The sequence below is a fragment of the Mizuhopecten yessoensis genome, unplaced genomic scaffold (genome assembly GCF_002113885.1).
Source record: "Mizuhopecten yessoensis strain PY_sf001 unplaced genomic scaffold, ASM211388v2 scaffold9963, whole genome shotgun sequence".
Taxonomy (NCBI): Eukaryota; Metazoa; Mollusca; class Bivalvia; order Pectinida; family Pectinidae; genus Mizuhopecten; species Mizuhopecten yessoensis.
The window spans coordinates 808,186-831,358 of NW_018408310.1; the positions used below are offsets into that span (position 1 = coordinate 808,186).

The 23,173-nt window shown below is 36.1% G+C and overlaps 1 protein-coding gene across 4 annotated transcripts in view; it reads left to right on the top strand.

The window, feature by feature from the left end:
* The first annotated feature begins 1,546 nt into the window (after nt 1–1,546).
* LOC110459086 (tyrosine 3-monooxygenase-like) overlaps nt 1,547–23,173 on the top strand; it is a 51,119-nt gene continuing 29,492 nt past the window's right edge. The window contains exon 1 of one of the 4 annotated variants that reach the window (XM_021511176.1): nt 1,547–1,901. In XM_021511176.1, the coding sequence (XP_021366851.1) occupies nt 1,803–1,901 (99 nt within the window). In that variant the 5' untranslated portion in view covers nt 1,547–1,802. Of the gene's footprint in view, nt 1,902–11,973; nt 12,090–12,689; nt 12,776–23,173 lie in introns of those variants that run through there. The other 3 variants (XM_021511179.1, XM_021511177.1, XM_021511178.1) reach the window with 3 other exon arrangements.

Here is a 23,173-nt window from a genome sequence, read left to right on the forward strand (position 1 = left end):
CTGACATGCCATGTGGGACAAGCTATGAGAGACCTTGCACTGAACATCGGTCTGACATGCCATGTGGGACAAGCTATGGGAGACATTGCCCTGAACATCGGTCTGACATGACATTGTTACAAGCTATGAGAGACCTTGTCCTGAACATCAGTCTGACATGACTTTGTGACAAGCTATGAGATACCATGCCCCGAAAATGTCTGACATGCCATGTGAGACAAGCTATGCGATACCATGCCCCGAATTTGTCTGACATGCCATGTGAGACAAGCTATGAGAGACCGTGCCCTAAACATCGGTCTGACATGCCATGTGAGACAAGCTATGAGAGACCGTGCCCTAAACATCGGTCTGACATGCCATGTGAGACAAGCTATGAGAGACCGTACCCCGAACATCGGTCTGACATAACCTGTGAGACAAGCTATGAGAGACCGTGCCCCGAACGTCGGTCTGATATGCCCTGTGAGACAAGCTATGAGAGACAATACCCCGAATTTGGCTGACATGACCTGTGAGACAAGCTATGAGGGACCTTGCCCCAAACATTGGTCTGACATGCCCTTTGAGACAAGCTATGAGATACCTTGCCCCGAACATTGGTCTGACATGCCCTTTGAGACAAGCTATGAGATACATTGCCCCGAACATCGGTCTGACATGCTCTATGAGACAAACTATGAGATACCTTGCCCCGAACATTGGTCTGACATGCCCTTTGAGACAAGCTATGAGATACCTTGCCCCGAACATTGGTCTGACATGCCCTATGAGACAAGCTATGAGAGACCTTGCCCCGAACTTTGGTCTGACATGCCCTTTGAGACAAGCTATGAGATACCTTGCCCCGAACTTTGGTCTGACATGCCCTTTGTGACAATCTATGAGATACCTTGCCCCGAACATTGGTCTGACATGCCCAATGAGACAAGCTATGAGATACCATGCCCCGAACATTGGTCTGACATGCCTTATGAGAAAAGCTATGAGATATCTTGCACCGTACATTGGTCTGACATGCCCTATGAGACAAGCTATGAGATATCTTGCGCCGAACATTGGTCTGACATGCCCTATGAGACAAGCTATGAGATACCTTGCCCCGAACATTGGTCTGACATGCCCTATGAGACAAGTTATAAAAAACCTTGCCCCGAACATTGGTCTGACATGCCCTTTGAGACAAGCTATGAGAGACCATGTATGAGGTATTGGAGAGACAACTACCCAGACAGTACCCAGAACGTTGGTTTGACGTGCTCTGTGAGATACTGGCACAGGTCTCCGTTATCAGCAGCTAACTCAATAACAGAGCCCAACACCATTCAGTAGACAGGCTTAGCTACCTAGCCCGTACCGTTTACCTATATTGCACTTTAAAAGTAGTATTTGACATCAGGGTTTATAGATTTTGGTTTCGAGTCACAGCTGAGTGTCCTAAAACTCTCTACAAAGCAATCAATGCTCCAGAACAATACTGGAGAGAGACAGAAGACCAGGCCGCTATCTCGCTATTCCTACCCCTTTCAACATGTTTTAACATACGATAATATCATATCGATTCAGAATAATTTATGAGAAACAACCGCGAGGTTTTTACTCTCCCAATAACGTTTAAATGCCGGACCGTTTACAGCAGCACTCACTTTACTGTGAACACAGAACAACCCAGTGTGTTAATCATACCATTAATTTGACAATTTCTGGTGAAAGTTTGTTAACTTTTTGATCCGACTAAAAAGAACTCTGCAAATTTCAAATAGTATTAATCTATTGTTTTGAGATATTTATTCAATATCAGTATGTCCACGAGTGTGTACAATTCGGTGACCAAACCAATGCCTGCGGACACGGAAACGGTCAAGCGGAGACTGGCCTTCCAAAAGAGCTACAGCCAAGAAGTAAGTACAATGTAATTGACCATTGCAGCTTGGACGCTGACTATTCCAGCGTGACGTGAAATTAAGTAAGTCTATATCTAGTCTAAGACAATGTGTAGGACAATTCTGTTATAATATTTGTATGTTCCGTTTTTACACATTTTTATGAAGAACTTCAAGTCCAATACCGACGGTTAGAATTGTATCTGATCTTGATCTACAGAATGTTTGGTCCCTGTAGCATGACGAGGAAGATTCACCCCTAAATTGGAGTGTTTAATATTCAAAGACATTTTGTGTTCTTGATGACGTTTTTGTGTTATAATTTCAGTACTATATCGACGCAGCATAAAACGAAACATCGACTCTTTATCATTCGTAAAAAAAAAAAAATGTTAAAATGTCTGAGATTGCTTTACAGCAACATCCAATAATTTACAGCAATGTATACATTGTCATGATCAGTTTGTGTTTTACAGGACACAAGTCTACTCTTCTTTGTCCATTACAGCATACAAATCAGATATACTTTGTCTATGATTTACAGCATACAAGTCTGTTGTATCCCGTCTGAGTATTACAGCATGCAAATCTGATTTACTTTGTCTATCACGGCATGCACATTTAGTTTATCTATTACACCAAACAAGTCCACTTTACACCGTCTGAATATTGCAGCATACACATTTTCTTATGTTTGCGTATTACAAAATTCAAATATGTTTTACCCGTCAGTGTATTATAGCATACAAATCGGTTTTACCCGTCAGTGTATAACAGCACACAAGTCTGTTTTACCCGTAACTGTATTACAGTATACAAATCAGTTTTACCCGTCTGTGTAATACGGCAAACAAGTATGTTTTACTCGTCCGTGTATTACAGTATACAAATCAGTTTTACCCGTCTGTGTAATACGGCATACATGTATGTTTTACCCGTCTGTGTATTACAGTATACAAATCAGTATTACCCGTCAGTGTATTACAGCATAACAGTCTGTTTTACCCGTCACTGTATTACAACATACAAATCTGTTTTACCTGTCTGTGTATTACAGCATACAAGTCTGTTTACCCGTCTGTGTATTACAGTATATAAATCAGTTTTACGCGTCTGTGTATTACAGTATACAAATCAGTATTACCCGTCAGTGTATTACAGCATAACAGTCTGTTTTACCCGTCTGTGTATCAAAGGATACAAGTTCGTTTTACCCGTCTGTGTATTGCAGCATCGAAATCTGCTTTAACCGTCTGTTTATTACAGCATCCAAATCTGCTTTACCCGTCAGTGTATTACAGCTTACATGTCTGTTTTACCCGTCACTGTATTACAGCAAACAAATTTATTTTTACGCGTCCGTGTATTACAGCATACAAATCTGTTTTGCCCGTCTGTGTATTACAGCATACAAATATTGTTTACCCGTCTGTGTATTACAGCATACAAATCCGTTTTACCCGTCTGTGTATTACAGCATACAAATCTGTTTCACCTGTCTGTGTATTACAGCATACAAGTTCGTTTTACCCGTCTGTGTATTACAGCATACAACTTTGTTTTACCCGTCCGTGTATTACAGCATTCAAATCTGTTTACCCGTCCGTGTATTACAGCATACACATTTTTTTTCCCCGTCTGTGTATTACAGCATGCAAATCTGTTTTACCCGTGTGTGTATTACAGTATACAATGTGTTTTACCCGAATGTGTGCATTACAGCACTCTAATCTGTTTTATCCGTCAGTGTATTACAGCATACAAGTCTGTTTTGTTTTGTGTATAGCAGCCAACAAGTCTGCTTTACTTTACTGCCATCGTTCTTCGTCATTAGTTCAACCGGGAATAATGATTAGATAAAAACCCACCAGCAAATGATAAGAGTATCATAAACTTTTGAAGAGTCTTCACATGTTAGTATAAATTGTGTACTTGATTGAAGTTAAACATTTTAATTTCCTGAAGTAGGTTTGTAGGATGGCTTTATAATTATGTATCGTATATTTTAATTCAGTAAGAGACCATACAAATTGTAAGATGTTTGTTTACGTAGATGTACAATGTTGCATCTCAAAATGATATTTTTTTAAACGTACATTTTGCTGCAGACATTTCAGGTAATATGTTGTATATACAATGTATATGTGACACACATACATATGTATATACAGTATCTGTATGTGTGACAAACATATATATGTATGTTTAACCTGTCCTCACGTGTACTGCACACTCCAAAACTTTGCAGTATCTTCAACCAGTTGAAGAAGGCAAATACAAGGAAGAAGATATGCATTACCTGTATGTGTGACACACGTACATATGTATGTACATAACCTGTATATGTGACACACGTACATATGAACATACATTACCTGTATATGTGACACACGTACATATGTATATACATTACCTGTATATGTGACACACGTACATATGTATGTAGATTAACTGTTATGTGACACACGTACATATGTATGTAGATCACCTGTATTGACACATGTACATATGTATATTCATTACCTGTATATGTGACACGCGTACATATGTATGTAGATTACCTGTATATGTGACACACGTACATATGTATGTAGATTACCTGTATTGACACACGTACATATGTATGTTGACACACGTACATATGTATGTTGACACACGTACATTTGTATATACAAGATGTACATTACCGGTATATGTGACACACGTACATATGTACATACATTACCTCTATGTGTGACACACGTACATATGTATGTTGACACACGTACATTTGTATATACAAGATGTACATTACCGGTATATGTGACATACGTACATATGTACATACATTACCTCTATGTGTGACACACGTACATATGTATATACATTACCTGTATATGTGACACACGTACATATGTAGATACATTATCTGTATATTTGACACACGTACATATGTATATGCATTACCTGTATTGACACACGTACATATGTATATACATTACCTCTATGTGTGACACACGTACATTTGTATATACATTACCTGTAAATGTGACACAGGTACATATGTATATAGATTACCTGTATATGTGACACACGTACATATTATATTCTTTACCTTTATATGTGACACACGTACATATGTACATACATTACCTGGATATGTGACACACGTACATATTATATACATTACCTGTATAGGTGACACACGTACATATGTACATACATTACCTGGATATGTGACACACGTACATATTATATACATTACCTGTATAGGTGACACACGTACATATGTACATACATTACCTGGATATGTGACACACGTACATATTATATACATTACCTGTATATGTGACACACGTACATATGTAGATACATTATCTGTATATTGGCACACGTACATATGTATATGCATTTCCTGTATTGACACACGTACATATGTAAATACATTACCTGTATATGTGACACATGAACCTATGTACATACATTACCTGTATATGTGACACACGTACATATGTATATACATTACCTCTATGTGTGACACACGTACATTTGTATATACATTACCTGTAAATGTGACACACGTACATATGTATATAGATTACCTGTATATGTGACACACGTACATATTATATACATTAACTGTATATGTGACACACGTACATATGTATGTAGATTAGCTGTATATGTGACACACGTACATATGTACATACATTTCCTGTATATGTGACACACGTACATATGTAGATACATTATCTGTATATTTGACAAACGTACATATGTATATGCATTACCTGTATTGACACACGTACATATGTATACCCATTTCCTGTATTGACACACGTACATATGTAAATACATTACCTGTATATGTGACACATGAACCTATGTACATACATTACCTGTATATGTGACGCACGTACATATTATATACATTACCTGTATATGTGACGCACGTACATATGTATATACATTACCTGTAAATGTGACACAGGTACATATGTATATAGATTACCTGTATATGTGACACACGTACATATTATATACATTACCTCTATATGTGACACACGTACATATGTATATACGTTACCTGTATATGTGACACACGTACATATTATATACATTAACTGTATATGTGACACACGTACATATGTATGTAGATTAGCTGTATATGTGACACACGTACATATGTACATACATTCCCTGTATATGTGACACACGTACATATTATATACATTACCTGTATATGTGACACACGTACATATGTATATACATTACCTGTATATGTGACACCGGTATGAAAACCTGGTTATGGGACACAACTGCGAACGGTAAAGCCTCGTTATACTGCCACCATGTGTCCAGAGAACTGTCGGCGTTAATAAGGGGCTTGGCCATAAATTGAGGGAAATGTTGAAAGGAATTCTTTCGAAAACGAGGAAAAGGGACATTGGAATTTGTTCGCAGTAAACGAGATGGAAAATGAGACTAGGGGCATTATATCGAGGTTTTATTGTATGAATTTAGTTAACCTGAATGTGTGACACACGTGTGTTTGTACATTGATGACATAAGGTACCTGTATTTGTTTCAGACCTGTATAGATATATTAATTAACTGTTCACTACGCACCTGGTTGATACATACATCACCTGTATTTATGACACAGGTAGGTACATTGTAGGAGCCTAGATTACCTGTGATTCTGACATGCTAAAGAAGAAAGACGCAGTATCTTTATTTGTGAAACCCAATTTTAGGTTAAGTGATTCCAAATACATTGCTTTCGTGTGTTTGTAACACATACATGTATGCGCATTCATTGCCTATTAAACTACGGGAAGTAAATATTACACCAAGTTACACGTAGCTACATTAAGTACCCGTTATGGTGACAAACTTAAAAAGGTCCTTTGATTTTGTATAAGTACACAAGTTTCATAATATCCTATTAAACGCTATGCATTTTGTAACAATAGGGATAGCAATGAAATTATATCAATACTGCAAGCGGCGAATATATTTAACATGGGAATGCGAATCGCTGACATATTAGGAATCCATTTATTTAGGAGTAGAACACCACAATATCGTATATAGATTAGGAGATACAACATGCAGTATTCTGTTGTAATAAATCTAACGTTGAAATTTATTTGACATCAACATAAACAAGATCCAAATACATTTACCGTTGAACTGTAACTTCTAGCAACAGGAAAGACGGAATGAAAACCATACCCACGGTGAAACGTCGAAATGTGTTAACAGAAACAATGTTTTTGTATCAATAAGGAAATGTCGGTATTAATGTGTTCTCTAAGCACTGCGTAGGGAAGTTAAATACGTCCGATGTGGAACACTAGTGTATAATAACTCATCCAATAAAGGTGCACCTATTCAGAGCTTCTTTTTTTCTTCTTATTTATTCATTTAATTATTTAAGTTTTAAGTAATTACTTTGCTTATTCATATTTGAATCCTGACGCGGGAACGCATAAAATATATGTTTTAAAATGTTAAGTATCATACCGGCTGAAGTAATGAAACGAAACGTCATTTCAATATGATGCCACTAACTGGACGTTCGGTTAGCAAAAGACTATGCTTCGCCAAAAGAAACTCGGCATCTGACCAGAAACGATCCATAAACAAACTTGCTGTGCAGCATGATCTTAAAGTATACCTCCGGTATACAATACGCTTTCATGCTCCTCTCAAATATGTCCAAATATGAATTGTATTTATTTGATGTTGGTAACTAAGTGTGTGTATGCGTTTTTCGTTAATAAAACCCTTCTTTTCTGTTTCTCTTTTTTAAACAAATTTCTCTATATAAACAATTTCATTTTAAAGTATTATGACTTTTCCTATTATTTCAAATGTGAATGACCTTTAATTTACTTTCTATACAATCAAGTTAACGAATCAGCGTCATTGTCGAAAATGAACCAAAACTGTTTTTCAAAATACAGGGTGAAAAAAAATCCCTTTTCTCTAGGGACTCTCCTGTAACCTCCTGTCACTTGTTTGCATTACCTTGCACTTTTTCGACTTTATTTTGCGCGTTCGTTTATACACGTAACACCAGACTGTTCGATAAAGACAATTAGCTTGAACATGGCGAATGATGTTAGTGTCAACAGCTCGTTCAAATTGATTGATATTTATATATTTAATATTGTGTTTACCGATATGATCGCTTTGAAAGTTCATCGTGTTGGTTAAAATAAACACGCGTTTTTGTTGATAATTATGTCGGCTGTGCCACACAATGCGATTTTGTTAACTAGAAAAGAATTTTGAAATGAGAATTGCGTATACATACAAATACTCCAATCGATTTCAACGGTCGCTTTCCCACAAGTGTCCGTTTTTGGAACACTGACTTTAGCTTTGTATCAAGTGATATTGTGTATTAATTGTTTCTCTCTCATGATCGCTATAGTTGTGCAACAAGTTCCTAAAATCATGAAACTAAAAAAAGCAATTCCCTTGTGCATAACGCAATACCATGGCAACCGATGTGCATTTATAACAGAGAACGCATTACAACTCATTTTGTGTATCATGATTCTCTGGTGATTCGGCCAAAATGAAAGAATTTATTGTTCATGAACGACGATTAATGTCGCTATTAAATTAACAAGGATGAGCATGCCACTGGTTACTCCGTGTTGGTTCGGTAATCAAACCTGTGTCATTTAAAAAGCATTCCACACAATTAAACATCAAAGTTGTCGTGCATTTCCTCCCGAATGTCAAACTGTTGATTGCCGATCACGAGGCTACGCATTCTTTTCTCTTAGAGATTCGTGCCTGCTCCCCTGTGATTGTGGCAGTTAATGATATCAAAAGCATAAAGGTCCTACAATTCTTCTATTTTTTCACCTTCATTAGAACAGAGCTAAAAACGTAATTTTGAGTTTTTATTCCGGAAGACAATTGACATGTGCAATTTTGATACCTGATATCAGGAAATTCAGACCAGGCCAATACCATTTCCGGGCCTGAAACCCGTTCTGTTTTGAGTTAGTGGGGCATGCTACAGTCAAAGCCATTTAGTACTAGAAATGTCCATATAGGGTTACAACCTATCGTATAACAATGAATCATGTAACAGGAAGCTGTAGGATACAGACTATCTAACACATACCGACATACCATCATTTTTTTAATTTTATACTTTGTCCTTATATGACTGGGCATTCCGGGAAACTTTGTACATTATGCTGCTAAATACGTATTGCTCAGTGATTGACAGTTGTATGACGTTTGAACAATCAATGAATTACAAATTAATGGAGGTAAATACTATTATATATTTAAAAAAAATCTTATTTTCACAATAACTTCATGTGTACCAAATTATTCAGCAGATACTAGCGAATGTGTTTATTCACAAATATGGACTAGAATGCAGAGATACGTGTTCTGAAGTTATGGTCGATTGTCAAAGTTACATCTTTTCTTCATAAATGCCTTAAATAAACAATTATCATCAAAGTCAGGAATTGTCGAACAAAATATATAATATAAAATAAGTTATGGTAAGTTCTTGAATTTCTTTCAATTGAATATTTTGTTTTCGTCAAAAGAATCTTTTTCATTTTCGTTGATGTGATGAATCAAGTAAAAAAAACTAGCGTTAAATATGATTTCGGTGTGCATTGGGAGCAAGACTGCAACTTAGAATAACTTATCTTAGAAGGAAAGTATTAGAGAATAACAGTCAATCACTCATTAGATGCGGCATACCGAGAGCTGATCCTCAAACATCTCTTCCCGAAGGCCGGAATTTCTCTGTCCACGTCGTCCAGAGCTGACTGATTCTACATGGGTGTGTTCCACCCTGTGGGATACATTCATTTTATGTCGTATATGGGTAAATGTGGCAGAAGGTATTTTTATTGCGGTAATAATGGGTACGAAGCGCAATGCTTCCTCGAAATTCGACGATACATTAGAAAAATGACATTTTGATAATGGATATATTTTGATCCGGTGTCCTGTGGAAAAAAATGAACTCCCAGGAAACATATCAAATTTTAAGCAGACTATCTATAACACAGAATTAAATCAATGTGTCATAATTCCACAAGGTAGGTTGTTCAGAGAACAGTCATCCTCGTCATATTCTCTACTGAAGATACCATTCTTTTATCAGGGGATGTTTCTCAATATTTTTCTTTGAATTAACGCAGATATATGTCTGCGGGATTACAAATGGTAGCATATTTATTTTCAAATTCCGTATTCTTTTATTTTATCAAATAATCTTTATATATTTTACAACAATCATGAAACTAGTTATTTCAACTTATATAATCACTCTTGTTCGTCTGGATGTAAGCGCGGTGATCTGGAACCGTAGTACATGGAGAGGGCCCACGTGGTCGGGCTAGTGACCCCATACATTTTCACGTCCGATCGAGGAATCGAATCTCGGATATTCATTGCTCCACCAGACCACCCGACCACCCGAACAAAATAGTTCTTCGTATTCGTAAATCACGGCACGTCAACAAATTGCCTGATACGTTCAGTTTCATAATTGCTTATTCAATATTAAAGTCTACATCATTTATGTTAGAGTTATAATCTAAAGAATGACATAATGCACCTCACGAACGCGCTAGGACACGTGCATGAACGTGAAGCCGCGTGCTCGTCGATCAGTAGGACTAACTACTTTGGTGCTGATTACACTGTAAACAACCATGTTCACACGTAACGTTATACTAAGCCATGTGTTACCGATAAAAACACGTAACAGCATACTAGGCGATGTGTTACCGATACGGACAACAATAACCCCTAGAAACAGGATATGCGTTTATTAAGTATTAATTTGCCGTCACTGCGTTACATTTTATGACTCTTCTGCATATTTCTGCTAAATGTCATTCTGCATAGTTCATTGATAGGCTTTTGTAGAAAAGCCTGGTTGTAACGATCTTGATGAAACAGATACTCGCGTGCTACAATAGCGTCACTCTAATCTGGGGCCTAATGACGATTTATATGACGTTTGTAAAACGTTTATAATTTTCGCAAAGTTGTTTTGATTCCCATGGGAGCGAGGATGGTTACACATACTCGTTACCGAATACAATGGTTTACCAGCTTCACTGATTTTTCTGTGTTCACAGTCCAACAGTCAATTACAAAGTCACGTGATAACTTATTAGTATGTCAAGAATTCCCGTGCGGTGCTTCGATCTAATATGTACCGTCAGCTCGTAACATCCGCTTGTATGGGGAAGTGATATAGTAGTCTTTGCTGTACACGGGCTGCATTTTGTCATGTCGAAAACTTAGGATGTGTAGTTAGTGGCAACGGGGATATGCATTTAAGGACAAACCTTAAAGTCCACCAGCAGAGTCAACCATTTCGTTAAGTATATCGACGATGTGCTATCTATAAATAAAAACAAATTTCTTGACAACGTCGAACGCATGTATACAGTTATCAAAAATAATTTTATGATAAAAGTGCTAAATTTGAACTTTAATTTAATATCTCATTATATTCGTTATTTAGCGTATTTTAAACTACAAACTTTCATTCAATTTATTCCATCGTGTGACATAAATATAATGAATATCCTGGAACTATTTGTGTAAATTGTTTCTCCTTAACTTGTGTCAATTTAGATAAGTTATATTTATGAAGCATGTCCTTTAAAGTCGACATGTGTCATTGTTGTCAGATTAACTCATGCATTTACTTAGTCAATCTTATACCATATATCTTTCAACTTAACTATATTACGTAACAGGATTAACTGGTGATAACAACACCCCACACAAGTGTTGTTATACATTCCTGAACTCTTACACAACATCCGCTTTCCTCAGTCTTTACTTAAAAACATGGACACCTGTATACTAAGCTGTACGATAAGCGTGACGTTTTAGATTATTTTTTTTCAATCTTCAGCTTTCCCTTTCTTGATAGTAACATTTCTGCTCCCTTAATGTGTATGTGTAACCATCCCCGCTCCCAGTAGAATCTAAACAACTTGGCGAAAATTATTAACATTTTACAAACGCCATATAACGCTCTTACGGTGCAATACATCCTGTCAAAGCTCCGCTAGGTTGTATCCATAACGCAATTTATAACATGGACGATACTACATTGAGAACAGGGTAATTATGTGATAGATATAAATATTTTTAGCGAACATGTGTGAAGTTGGGAAAGTTGCAGTTGTTGTATATAGGGTAAGTGTGCAACACAAGTTTATTATTCATTTCTACACCATTTAATTATATTGTCAGATTAACATTGCTTCATTAGATTCGTCGAAACGCTTTATATAAAATAAATTAAAATAATTGCGACGTCCAATACCAGCTGTTTCAGAGGAAATTGGCAATTTTATTCTATAAATAATTTTGTTATATCTAAGTTTAGTCTCACAAACGTTTGATTTCGTATTATTTGAAAATTAATGGATTCACTTAAGGAAAATTAAGCAATATATCTCTGGAATAAATTAATTTCTTTTGAATTGAATTCAAAATTATTGCCTGTACCTGATGAAGTATACTCTATAAGTCCGCTAAATGTAGATTGTAAAACAGGTTTCAGAATAATATTCAAATATATATTTGATTGTATTAATACTTTAACTAGTAAACAATCCCTATTCTAATTAATCATGATATTTAATATTTGATGAGGTGATCGTCTTCTATACCCTCACTATGAGGGGTGTCATTTTAAACGCATGAATGCATATCAAGTTGCGTACAATATGATACACACACACACACACAACACACACACACTCACACACACACACACTTTGGAGAGTGAACACTAACCAGCAATCAGCTCAGATCTCCTTTTGTTTGCTTGTATTAAATACTTGCCAAGATTTCTAATGTCGGATACATTCTCACAAGTAAGTAGTTGCACTAATTTATACATACTTGTATGTCTTACATAATATTTCTTGATTAGTTTCAACCTTATATCAATATAGCAAGGACATTTTAAAATAAAATGGAACTCATCCTCGACATCATTCGGGTCACATACTGTACACAATCTGTTTTGTCTTTAAGTTCTAGTATATCTACCACACTCAATATTAAACTTATGTGCAGACATTCGAATTTTACATATTTGTTTTAAGTAATTTATGTTTACATGTTTTGATAGATAATACTGGTGACCAAAACTACCCTCATTTTGATACAATGCTCCTTTAGGAGAAGATTGATTTTTTTCCAAAACATAATTCTGTATAATTCTTGTTTACACTCATTAACCAAATGTCATTATTACAAAGCATATCATCATAGCATAACCTTAAAATACAATTTCCTACATTTCTCAATTTTATCCAATATTTGAATATACGTAATTTTTCGATATCTGGTAGGCATGGAAGCCCCAAACTTCTGCTCCATAACTTAAAACACTATTTACATAAGTATCAAAAACAGACAATTGTGTTTCTATATTAAAATGATTTTTCTTACAAACATTTAATAATGCAAACAATGCTTTTCTCCCCTGGCCAGCAACTTGCTTTTGAGTTTGTCTAAATTTCCATTAACGAAAATTGATAGATATGTTTGTTAAAAAAAAACATGATAAAAAATACTACACCGTCTATACAAAATCATAGAATCCGAACTCGAAATCGGTACAGAATGTTATAAGGTAATGAGTAGAAAACAACACAACAAGAGGAGTAATTAGTATAAGCTTTTAGCTTGTTTTCGAATCCTCTGTATATAATGTTTTGAAGTATGTATAATGTGCAAAAAAGGAAATAAAAAGATATATAAACTAAACAAAGGGATACCATTATAAACTCCAGCGAAACAACGAAGTTGAATCAAAGTGCCGCGTAAGGACAAATTTTAAAATTCATTACAAGCTTTCATGGAACCATACAATTATATATCTAGTATTTTATAATAGAAATATCTATATCATATTCATCATAATGTAACTGTACTGTTAATAGTATTTAAGAACGTAAAACATTGCTAACACGTATTACAACACTAAAGGCTTCACGGCATGTCTGTTATTATATAAATTATATAGGAATTCAATAATAACCCGCGGAATAGGAGCATCGTCACCTTTGTCTACGTCATCACTGTTAACATTGTATCACGTGATAATCGTACCAGCTTCAAACTTGATTTGTAATATTTGTTATAAAAAGAACTCGCAATTGATAAACATCGTTGAGTCACTTTCATTTGACATTCATGGGTGGCATAGGTCCCAGCATTACTGAAGCCATATTGTCCATGCATCACTGGAGCGCTAGTGGGACCTACATGTCGTTTGTGATTATATCAACTCTCATCATACACGACTCAATATTCAATAATCATTATATTGTGTTCATATCACGTGTTGTAATGGACATAAAAGAATATATTCCATTGTAAAAAGTGTCCATTTCAAAAGAACGCCTTTTATTTCCTATTTCATGGATAAATTTTCAATATCTTCTTTAAAAATTTATGACGGAATGTAATGATGATTTATATGACTTAACATTATATATCTATGTAAAAAGATAAACTGACTTTTTAATGATACTTGACGCCAACTATTGTCTACAGAATGCCTCATATTTCACAGAGAATTTCCATATTCAAACAAAAATATCCATTTCAAGGACAATTTTATCATAAATAAACAATGTTTCAGGACGGCATGGCGTTTTCTAACCTTACTATTATTTTATTTTATACATCCTATCAGAACCGATCTGAATAAAACAGTCGATTCTTATCACTGAAACTGGTCATCCCTTTATTTCTATAAATTGGAAGTTCAGCTATCAAGCCTATCAAACACACAACTCCGACAGGTTATAGCTACAAACGTCATTACAATAATGTCAATACAGCTATGTAAGGGAACAAAGATACCAGCTAGATAATGATCCAAAGTCCATGTGTTAGAGGTGTCATGTTAGTACCACTGTGTTCGTTTGTATATGCTATAACACGTAATTTTTGTTAGGATACAAGCCGGTGCATAGATCGTTTCATATAGTGGTTCAATGTTATACATAACCAATTCAGTTGATTATCATAATATGCATCAATAACAACCTATTGCTTTTACTCTCAAAACTAAAATATACATTTATTTACAGCATACTCCCAATTACCAAAATATAAAACATAAACAGTTTATTCTTCAGAATCAAAATTTATGTTATCAGTGGTATACTCGTTAACAACCAAAATTTATAGCATTGGTAATATAGTCGTCAAGTACGAAAATTTACAGCATTAGCTGTATACTCGTTAAATATCAATTTACAGCATTAGCTGTATACTACAAGTTACCAAAATTTACAGCATTAGCTGTATACTCTTTAAATACCAATATACAACATTAAAGTATACTCAAAATTACCAATAGTTACAGCATTAGCTGTATACTCGTTAAATACCAATATACAGCATTAAAGTATACTCAAAATTACCAAAATTTACAGCATTAGCTGTATACTACGTTCGTAGTGTGGTAACACAGAGACTACTATCTAACCGTAATTGTTGCTAGATGATGACTTCGTCTATTTATGTCAATTATGCTGAAGTAGGAGCTCGTTCTGTTCCCTGTAATGTTGTCAGGTGGTGTCCCAATCCTTAGGAAGAGGCAAGAAAAAAAAAGATTAAATGATTCGGAGGAAATTGCGGCTTTGTCCTGTAAATTCAGTTACCGACCTTATCAATATTGGATGTGACTAAACCGCAGTATGGCTGTCATTCTCCGCTAGTCGAAATACCGGAAATTTACCCTAAAGAGTCGCAATCTCGCTAGAGTCTGCGGCCTATTGAGACTTGGCGCTCTCCGCGTGTTTTGAGGGGCGACCTCTACCTTGTCTGTCCGTCCGTTGTGCATAAAGGCCAAGCTGTTTTCTTTAACGTGGATTGATTTTTCATTAAGAAGGAACACCGTCTGACAAACACGAATAAGAAAGAAGGACGCTTGACAGTTATTAGAGATTATTCTCAGATTTTAGTTTTATTCTGAAATAATATTTTTGTACAAAATATTGAACGCAGACGACCTCAAAATTTCAATAACAAATTGTTGGCATAATTCACTCTGAAACGTTTCACTCTGAGCAGACAATGCAATATTAAGTGTCATAATTAAAATATATTTCGACAGGTTATGCTGGTTCGATAAAATCATGTGTTTGACAAACTGGGCATGGCCTGCTCACAGACAAATGGAATACATTTCATTTTGTGTGTGTGTGAATTTAGATTAAGCATGATGTGCTAGCAAAGGACCTCGGATCGTTCTGAACTTTAAAACATCTTACTAATGGTAAGGGCATCTTAATTCATACAATTTGAAAATAACGATCATCAGTAATATTTAAAGGATTGGTAAAAAAACACTGACTGTTTATTCATGGTCTTCTTGAAATCATAAATGCATATTGGCACTCGGTAGTCTCCTTACTTACATACACAGTTTCCTACACGTACGCGCAGATTACTACAAAAACAGTGAACGACTGTTTGACAACGGATTGTCCAGCAGTTCGAATTTTTAAAACTGATATCAAATTACAAAGTGTGGTGCAATGTTGTTTGATTCACATTCGTCTTACAACACTGACAGCTAAACGATGGCCAGGTGAGTTACCCAAGGTCAGTACTTTTAATCAAGGTCAGTTGTATTACTCAAGGTCACGTGTGTCACTAATGGTCGGTAGGGTTTATCGATGTCATTAGTTTTATTAAATGTCAGTTATGTTGTTCAGGGTAAGAACGGTTACATAAGATTAGTCGTGTAGTCGGCAGTGTAAATCAAGGTCACTAGTGTTAGCTAAGGCCAGTCGTGTAGTCAAAGTCAGCAGTGTAAATCAAGGTCACTAGTGTTAGCCAAGTTCAGCAATGTTACGGTAGGTCAGCGGTGTTACTCAAAATCAGAAGTATTACTCAAGTTGTGCAGTCAAAATCAACATTGTTACTCAGCAGTGTTACTCAAGGTCAGTCAAGTCAAACAAGGTCAGTCGTGTCACTCAAGGTCAGATGTGTTACTCAAGGCCATTAGTAGTGATACTCAAAGTCAGAAGTGATACCCATAGTCAGAAGTGTTACTCGAAGTCAGTAGTGTCACTCAAGACCAGTATTGATACTCAAGGTCAGTCGTGTTATTCAAGGTCAGCCTTGTCACTCAAGGTCATTAGTGTTCCTCAGTTATGTTTCTGGTGTAATACATTGTCAACAAAACGAGAAAAGTGTATAAGACACCAACTTAGTGTGTGAAATTGAGGAAGTATGACCGCTTGTCATGGCGATACTAGAGTAAGTTTAACATAAGGACAGACATATGATTTGGATATTGCGTGTATATATACTATTTACACATTTAAAAGATGCATCTAATCAATATGTGTGGCGTCGGTATGATCCCACGCAAATTACATCGATGTTTTAACTATCAGCTTAAATATCAAGATACATTGTATCTAATATAATCATTTGACGAGGTTGTTCACAGACAGCCAGTTAATCACTTTGTTTTCGTCTTGCATCATTTATCCTGATAAAGGAAAAACAATTGATTACTTTTCATGAACTGTTGTTACTCGCTTTTTTTTTATGAGAATCCGGACCATAAATTGCAGTTTTGTGAATTACGAACAATACTTGCGAATAGCTCTACATAATTCTACTTCCGCTTCACCATGGTAACAGCCGCCATGTTGTTGATCCATGCTATTCTCACACGCCAAGCAATAAACACAAATGTGATTTTGTTACGTTTTGATTTTATCTTAATTCAGCCATACATTTCTGGGGTTGTATTTTATGTTGTAGTTTGTATGCTGTAGGTTGATGGGGGCATTGCCTGTAAGGGCGGATTAACTGTCAGAAAATACAGATTTCTATTGCAAGTGACAACAAACAATAATTAAAATACAAAAAAGCCGCTTGAAGCAGTTTATCTCTGCTTGAAGACCTTTGCTAGCTTGGAGAGTAATCATAAAGAATGTTTAATTTAGAAATATTTCATTCACATTGCAGGCGATTGAAGCAACACCAAGGGTTTAACAATATTGATAATTCATTTTCGTCGGGAACTTAAATTAAAATTTCTATTATTGATAATACGTACTACGTATCATGAGTGTGCAAAATCATTTTAAATACGTGCTTTACAATGTGACACCACATGGAGATGAAAAGTGTAAATTATGTATATTCTATAAAATTTGTTTTTAATAAATGCAATCATCTAAAGAGACATAAACAAGACATTGTATCATATATTGAACCATGCATGACGGTGCTTCAATTCCCCCGGATACCAACTTAATGGGGGAAGCGCAATGAACTACATGGAAAAGTAAAGATCACTTCTGTAAATTACAAAAACAAACTCACAAAAAACAACACTTTGACCATCTCCTGTTGCAATATATTTAATGAAAACAATTACCGATTTCAAATAAGGACTTGCAATAGAACAGTCAAAATGATCCTTCCTTTGTATAAAAGTGTTTTGACGTGGTTGAACAGAAATATTTTACTGCTGTGAGCATAATGTGGTGGAATATATTACTTAGATATGAACATATGAACTTGATTTAAATAATTAATAACTCCGGCCTCCCGGCGACCGTGATCTTTTTGTTTTACAATACATGCATCCAATACGGCAGACAGCACGTCCTAATATTATTATTCCTGTGTCCATTACAGCAGATACGACACACATATCAGCGCCATTACGCCATTACACTCCTGTAACATAATTGTCAACTCGTTCATTACGCAGATACCTCTATCTCGTGTTTTACTCAAATTTCCTTGTCGTTGGTTTGTATTTAGTACAAAATTATAAAGCAGACGAGTTTCATTAATCCCGTGTAGAATGTTGTTTCTGCTGCCTTCTGGGACTTACATGCGGTCAGCTGATGTCTCGTAGTATTTATTCTGTCCTGCAATTCACTAAACAATCAATAGTAATTGACATTCGTAAACGGTTTGATCTTGTAGTGATGACACAGAAAAACAAAACTCAAACTAATTATCCCATAACAATGACACCGCAGTTCCAATGCGCCTGCGCCGTACGAATTTAGTCTCGTGCACTCCAGGGTACTTGAGATACAAAGCTTCCAATCCTGTATATTATCGAGGGGCGCTCCTCATCCCTCCGCGGTACTGATAAAGGGGAAAGTGTTTGTTTTAGAATTGTGCTGTGTTTGTGTTACAAATGAGTTGAGAGTTTGGAATAATTGGTTAGATCGTGTCATGGGATGCAAACTCTCGTGTATGTTGAAGCATAACCCGAACACTATTACAAGAACAATGCCGAACCTACAATACAGTCGTTATCATATCAACATGATATACATATATTAACATGTTAACAGTGCTCGCTGCATTTTTCATTCGCATTAGGGGCATTGATCGATCTCATAACTATTTTGGTTTTCATAATAAATCTCGCGAGATTGGAGGCCCATGCGACGCAAGTTTGATTTATATTGAACGTAATCAAACAATACCGGGAAACGCGTTCCTCTATAATGGTTGAGCTATTGTACAACCATTCTTCCTGTTTGTTTTTGGTTTTGCGAATGCTTATTACCAGACTACATGACAGTGTGCTCACTACACTTGGCTTGTATAGTCTTACAGAATTAGAAATTCAACATATGTTGTTAAATCCGAATTTAAGAGCTTTTAAGTTAATGAAAGATTGACTACCGGATAAACGGAAATGTTCACTTGATAGAAAGGGCTGATAAAAGTACCGGTAGAGGAGTAAGCCTTCGTCTGTTCTCCCTTATCATTGGGGCAGACTAATCATCCACATACATTCAATATCAATTGTTAGGGTATGACAACTAAACAATATCACAGTTCCGTTTCGGAAACCTAGTGACATTATCTGTAATAACTATCATCACTCGCAAAACCACAAAATAAGACTCTTGGTTGTTTTTGGTTTTAAATATTAACAACCTTTTGATCTCATCAGCCTTGAACTATTCTAAAATTGCTCAAATTCGAAACAAATCGATAAGAAAACATATCCGGACTAAGATCGAAGGTTGTCCAATATAAAAACCTGGCTAAGATCAAAGGTTGTCCAATATAAAGACCTGGCTAAGATCGAAGGTTGTTCAATATAAAGACCTGGCTAAGATCGAAGGTTGTCCAATATAAAGACTTGGCTAAAATCGATGGTTGTCCAATTTAAAGACCTGGCTAAGATCGATGGTTGTCTAATATAAAGACCGGGCTAAGATCGAAGGTTGTCCAATATAAAGACCTGGCTAAGATCGAAGGTTGTCCAATATAAAGACGAGGCTAAGATCGATGGTTGTCCAATATAAAGATCTGGCTAAGATCGATGGTTGTCCAATATAAAGACCTGGCTAAGATCAAAGGTTGTCCAATATAAAGACCTGGCTAAGATCGAAGGTTGTCTAATATAAAGACCTTGCTAAGATTGAGGATCATTAAATATACAGACCTGGCTAAGTAGACGTTTGGTTAATGATGTGTTGTTCCAGAAACACCTGATATAGGCTAAAATGTAGCGAAGACTTGTGACATGTAAAATAAAGTGCAGTGGAGACTGGTTGGTAAGTACTGAGGAAAGGAACGTTAACAATAGCAATATTACGTTTGCAAGTTTAAATGACAAGGGACTAATATCGGGACTGACAGATATCGTTTTATGTTAAAAGTAAGGTTTACATAATATATATGACACAAATATTTCATTGGCTTAATCTTACATGGCATTATATAGTTTTTGGTCAACACGAGAATGGACTTTACACTTTATCTTTTATCAAAACGTATTCTTGCATGAGAACATTGGGCATTAAAGAATTCTACGTCTTATAGAAATAGCAAAGCTATAGAGTGTTTTGTTTAAACGAATTGTGTCTTTTTCATTGCATGACATTTCCACAGGCACACACATAGATCTAGAACCAACAAACAAATAAGCGATTCCAGTCAATATAATCAATACTTTCTCGAAGGAAATGTTTGTGTATAATTTTTCCTTAAGTCTATTAGGGGAAAACAAAATTGAGGAAAATGTGTCCACTTAACAACACAGCTCTAACCCGCTTCATTTAAAACCCTGTACTTTACTCCATTAACCTCATTACCATCCCCTTTATAACTCCGTGTGAGTCCTATACCATCCTCTTTTATATCCTGTATTTCCCTTTTATAACCCTCAATATCATTCCCTCGCGAACCCTATATGACCCATGTAGGCCCTTATACTATCCTAAGTAGAGAACTAGCTTTTCACCATACGTGAAAATATCTCCTGTCACCTGCCCGACCTCACGGGTTTTCACCGGGTATTCCAGTTTGCTCCCGCATGAAAACCCCCTGCAATCTTCCATCCGGGCAAGTAAGAGTGTTAAATACATGTGGAGTCCTATACCGCTCCCTTGTGAGTACCCTACAGTTCTAAGTGTCCTATACCATCCCGACGTGAGCCGTATATCAACTCCTTGCGATCATCTCCTTGTGAGCCAAATATCATTAAATTGTAAGACTTAAGCTCGATCCTTGTGAACCATATACGATCCTTTTTTCAGCCATACCAATCCCCTTTTCAGAAATATAAAGTTCCTTGTGAGCCACAGCTAAACCTACCCCCTTTCGAAAATTATACTATCCCTTGATAACCCTTTATTATCCCCTTGTGAGCCCCATCCTTTTATAAGTCCTTCACCGTTCCATTGCGAACCCTTTATCATCCTTTTGTAAACACTATTCAGCCTATACCATCTCTTTGTTAACCCTTTCCAATTCCCTTATGAACCCTTTATCATGTCATTGAGAGCCCTATGCAATCCCTTTGTGAACCTTAACCGTTTACTCATGAACCCTACATCATCCCCGTGAAAGCCTTATACCATCCCCCTTTGTGAGCCCTATAATACCGCTTATGAGCCATTAAACATCCCATAGTGATCTCATTTCATCCTGTTGTGTGACTTATATTATCCCCTTATAAGCCATTTACCTTCTCTTTGTGAGCCCCTTACCATCCCCTTGTGAGCATTGCCTGCGTTTTGCTGTATGTCACCATATTGTTTCTGGTGTCAAGATTTTTGTTTATTGTATCCGGCGAACGATAATCAGGATCCTGTCAATATTCTACAATGTGACACGTGGAGTGGGTTGTTTTAATCTACTACTAGGACAGGTAATGTTGTAATACGATACAGCTATGATCTGTTATCGATACAACCTTTAGATAATAATGGTTGTGAACATGCGCTTTGAATCTGCTGTTGTTTCGGGTTACTACTTGTATTAGAAGTGATGTTAGCGACAAAAAGTTATGGTAATGTGTGATACCATCTATGGAATACCCAACAAAATTAAGCAGTGAAAATGGGAACATATCTCTATCAGTAGATCTTCTCATCAACTCTGTTTATCAAACATATTTTGCTCAAGTTGCACTTTCTGACGACAAAACTCCCAGCGCGCTGTTTCGAACATTAAATAATCTTTGCACAATAGTGTATCTAACGCGCCATCTTGGATATTTATAAAAGGTAGCGATACATCCTATTTAGTTTGCAAATGTTATCAGGTTTATTCTAATGCTTAAACAGTTACAATAAACAACGATAAACAACACGTGACCCCGTGTTAACTACCTTGCTGATAGAGAGACATCGGTAAGGCAATGCATTGCAAATACCGTGTTTTCTCGTGCCTCGGCGCGTTCGAAAGGTCGCCATTTCCGCTACTTGCTTTACAAGTTAAAGAGCAAAATCGTGTAATGATAATGCTGTTAAGCCTAGCTAAAAAGAAAATCGGTCTGGAGCAATGATTCCGGGATTATTGGTTTTGATTAACATCGGCGATAAAGGCTAAGCGACGTTTTGGCCGCGTTTGCAGAGCAAATTGAATTCAGGCAAGCTGCGCGTTAAACCGACCCTAGGAAATGTTGAGACTTTGATCCGGTATGACTAGGGTATTTAATTAATTAATTAATGATCTGATTAATCTAATTTAACCAGCGCGAAATTGAAACGGTTAATTCGAAGGTATTAAAATCATGAAATTCTTTTCATCACAAAATATCGATGTGCTCTGATCCATATTGAATGTTTAGATAGCAATGTATATACATGTATTTGAATATCGATTTAACCGCTCTTTAGTGCGATTCACCATTCAATCACATTAAATGCAATCTAGGGATAGGCTTTTAAGACTTCTTATGATAACAGCTATCAGTAGCATCTACCGACTAAAAATAAACAGACTTTATC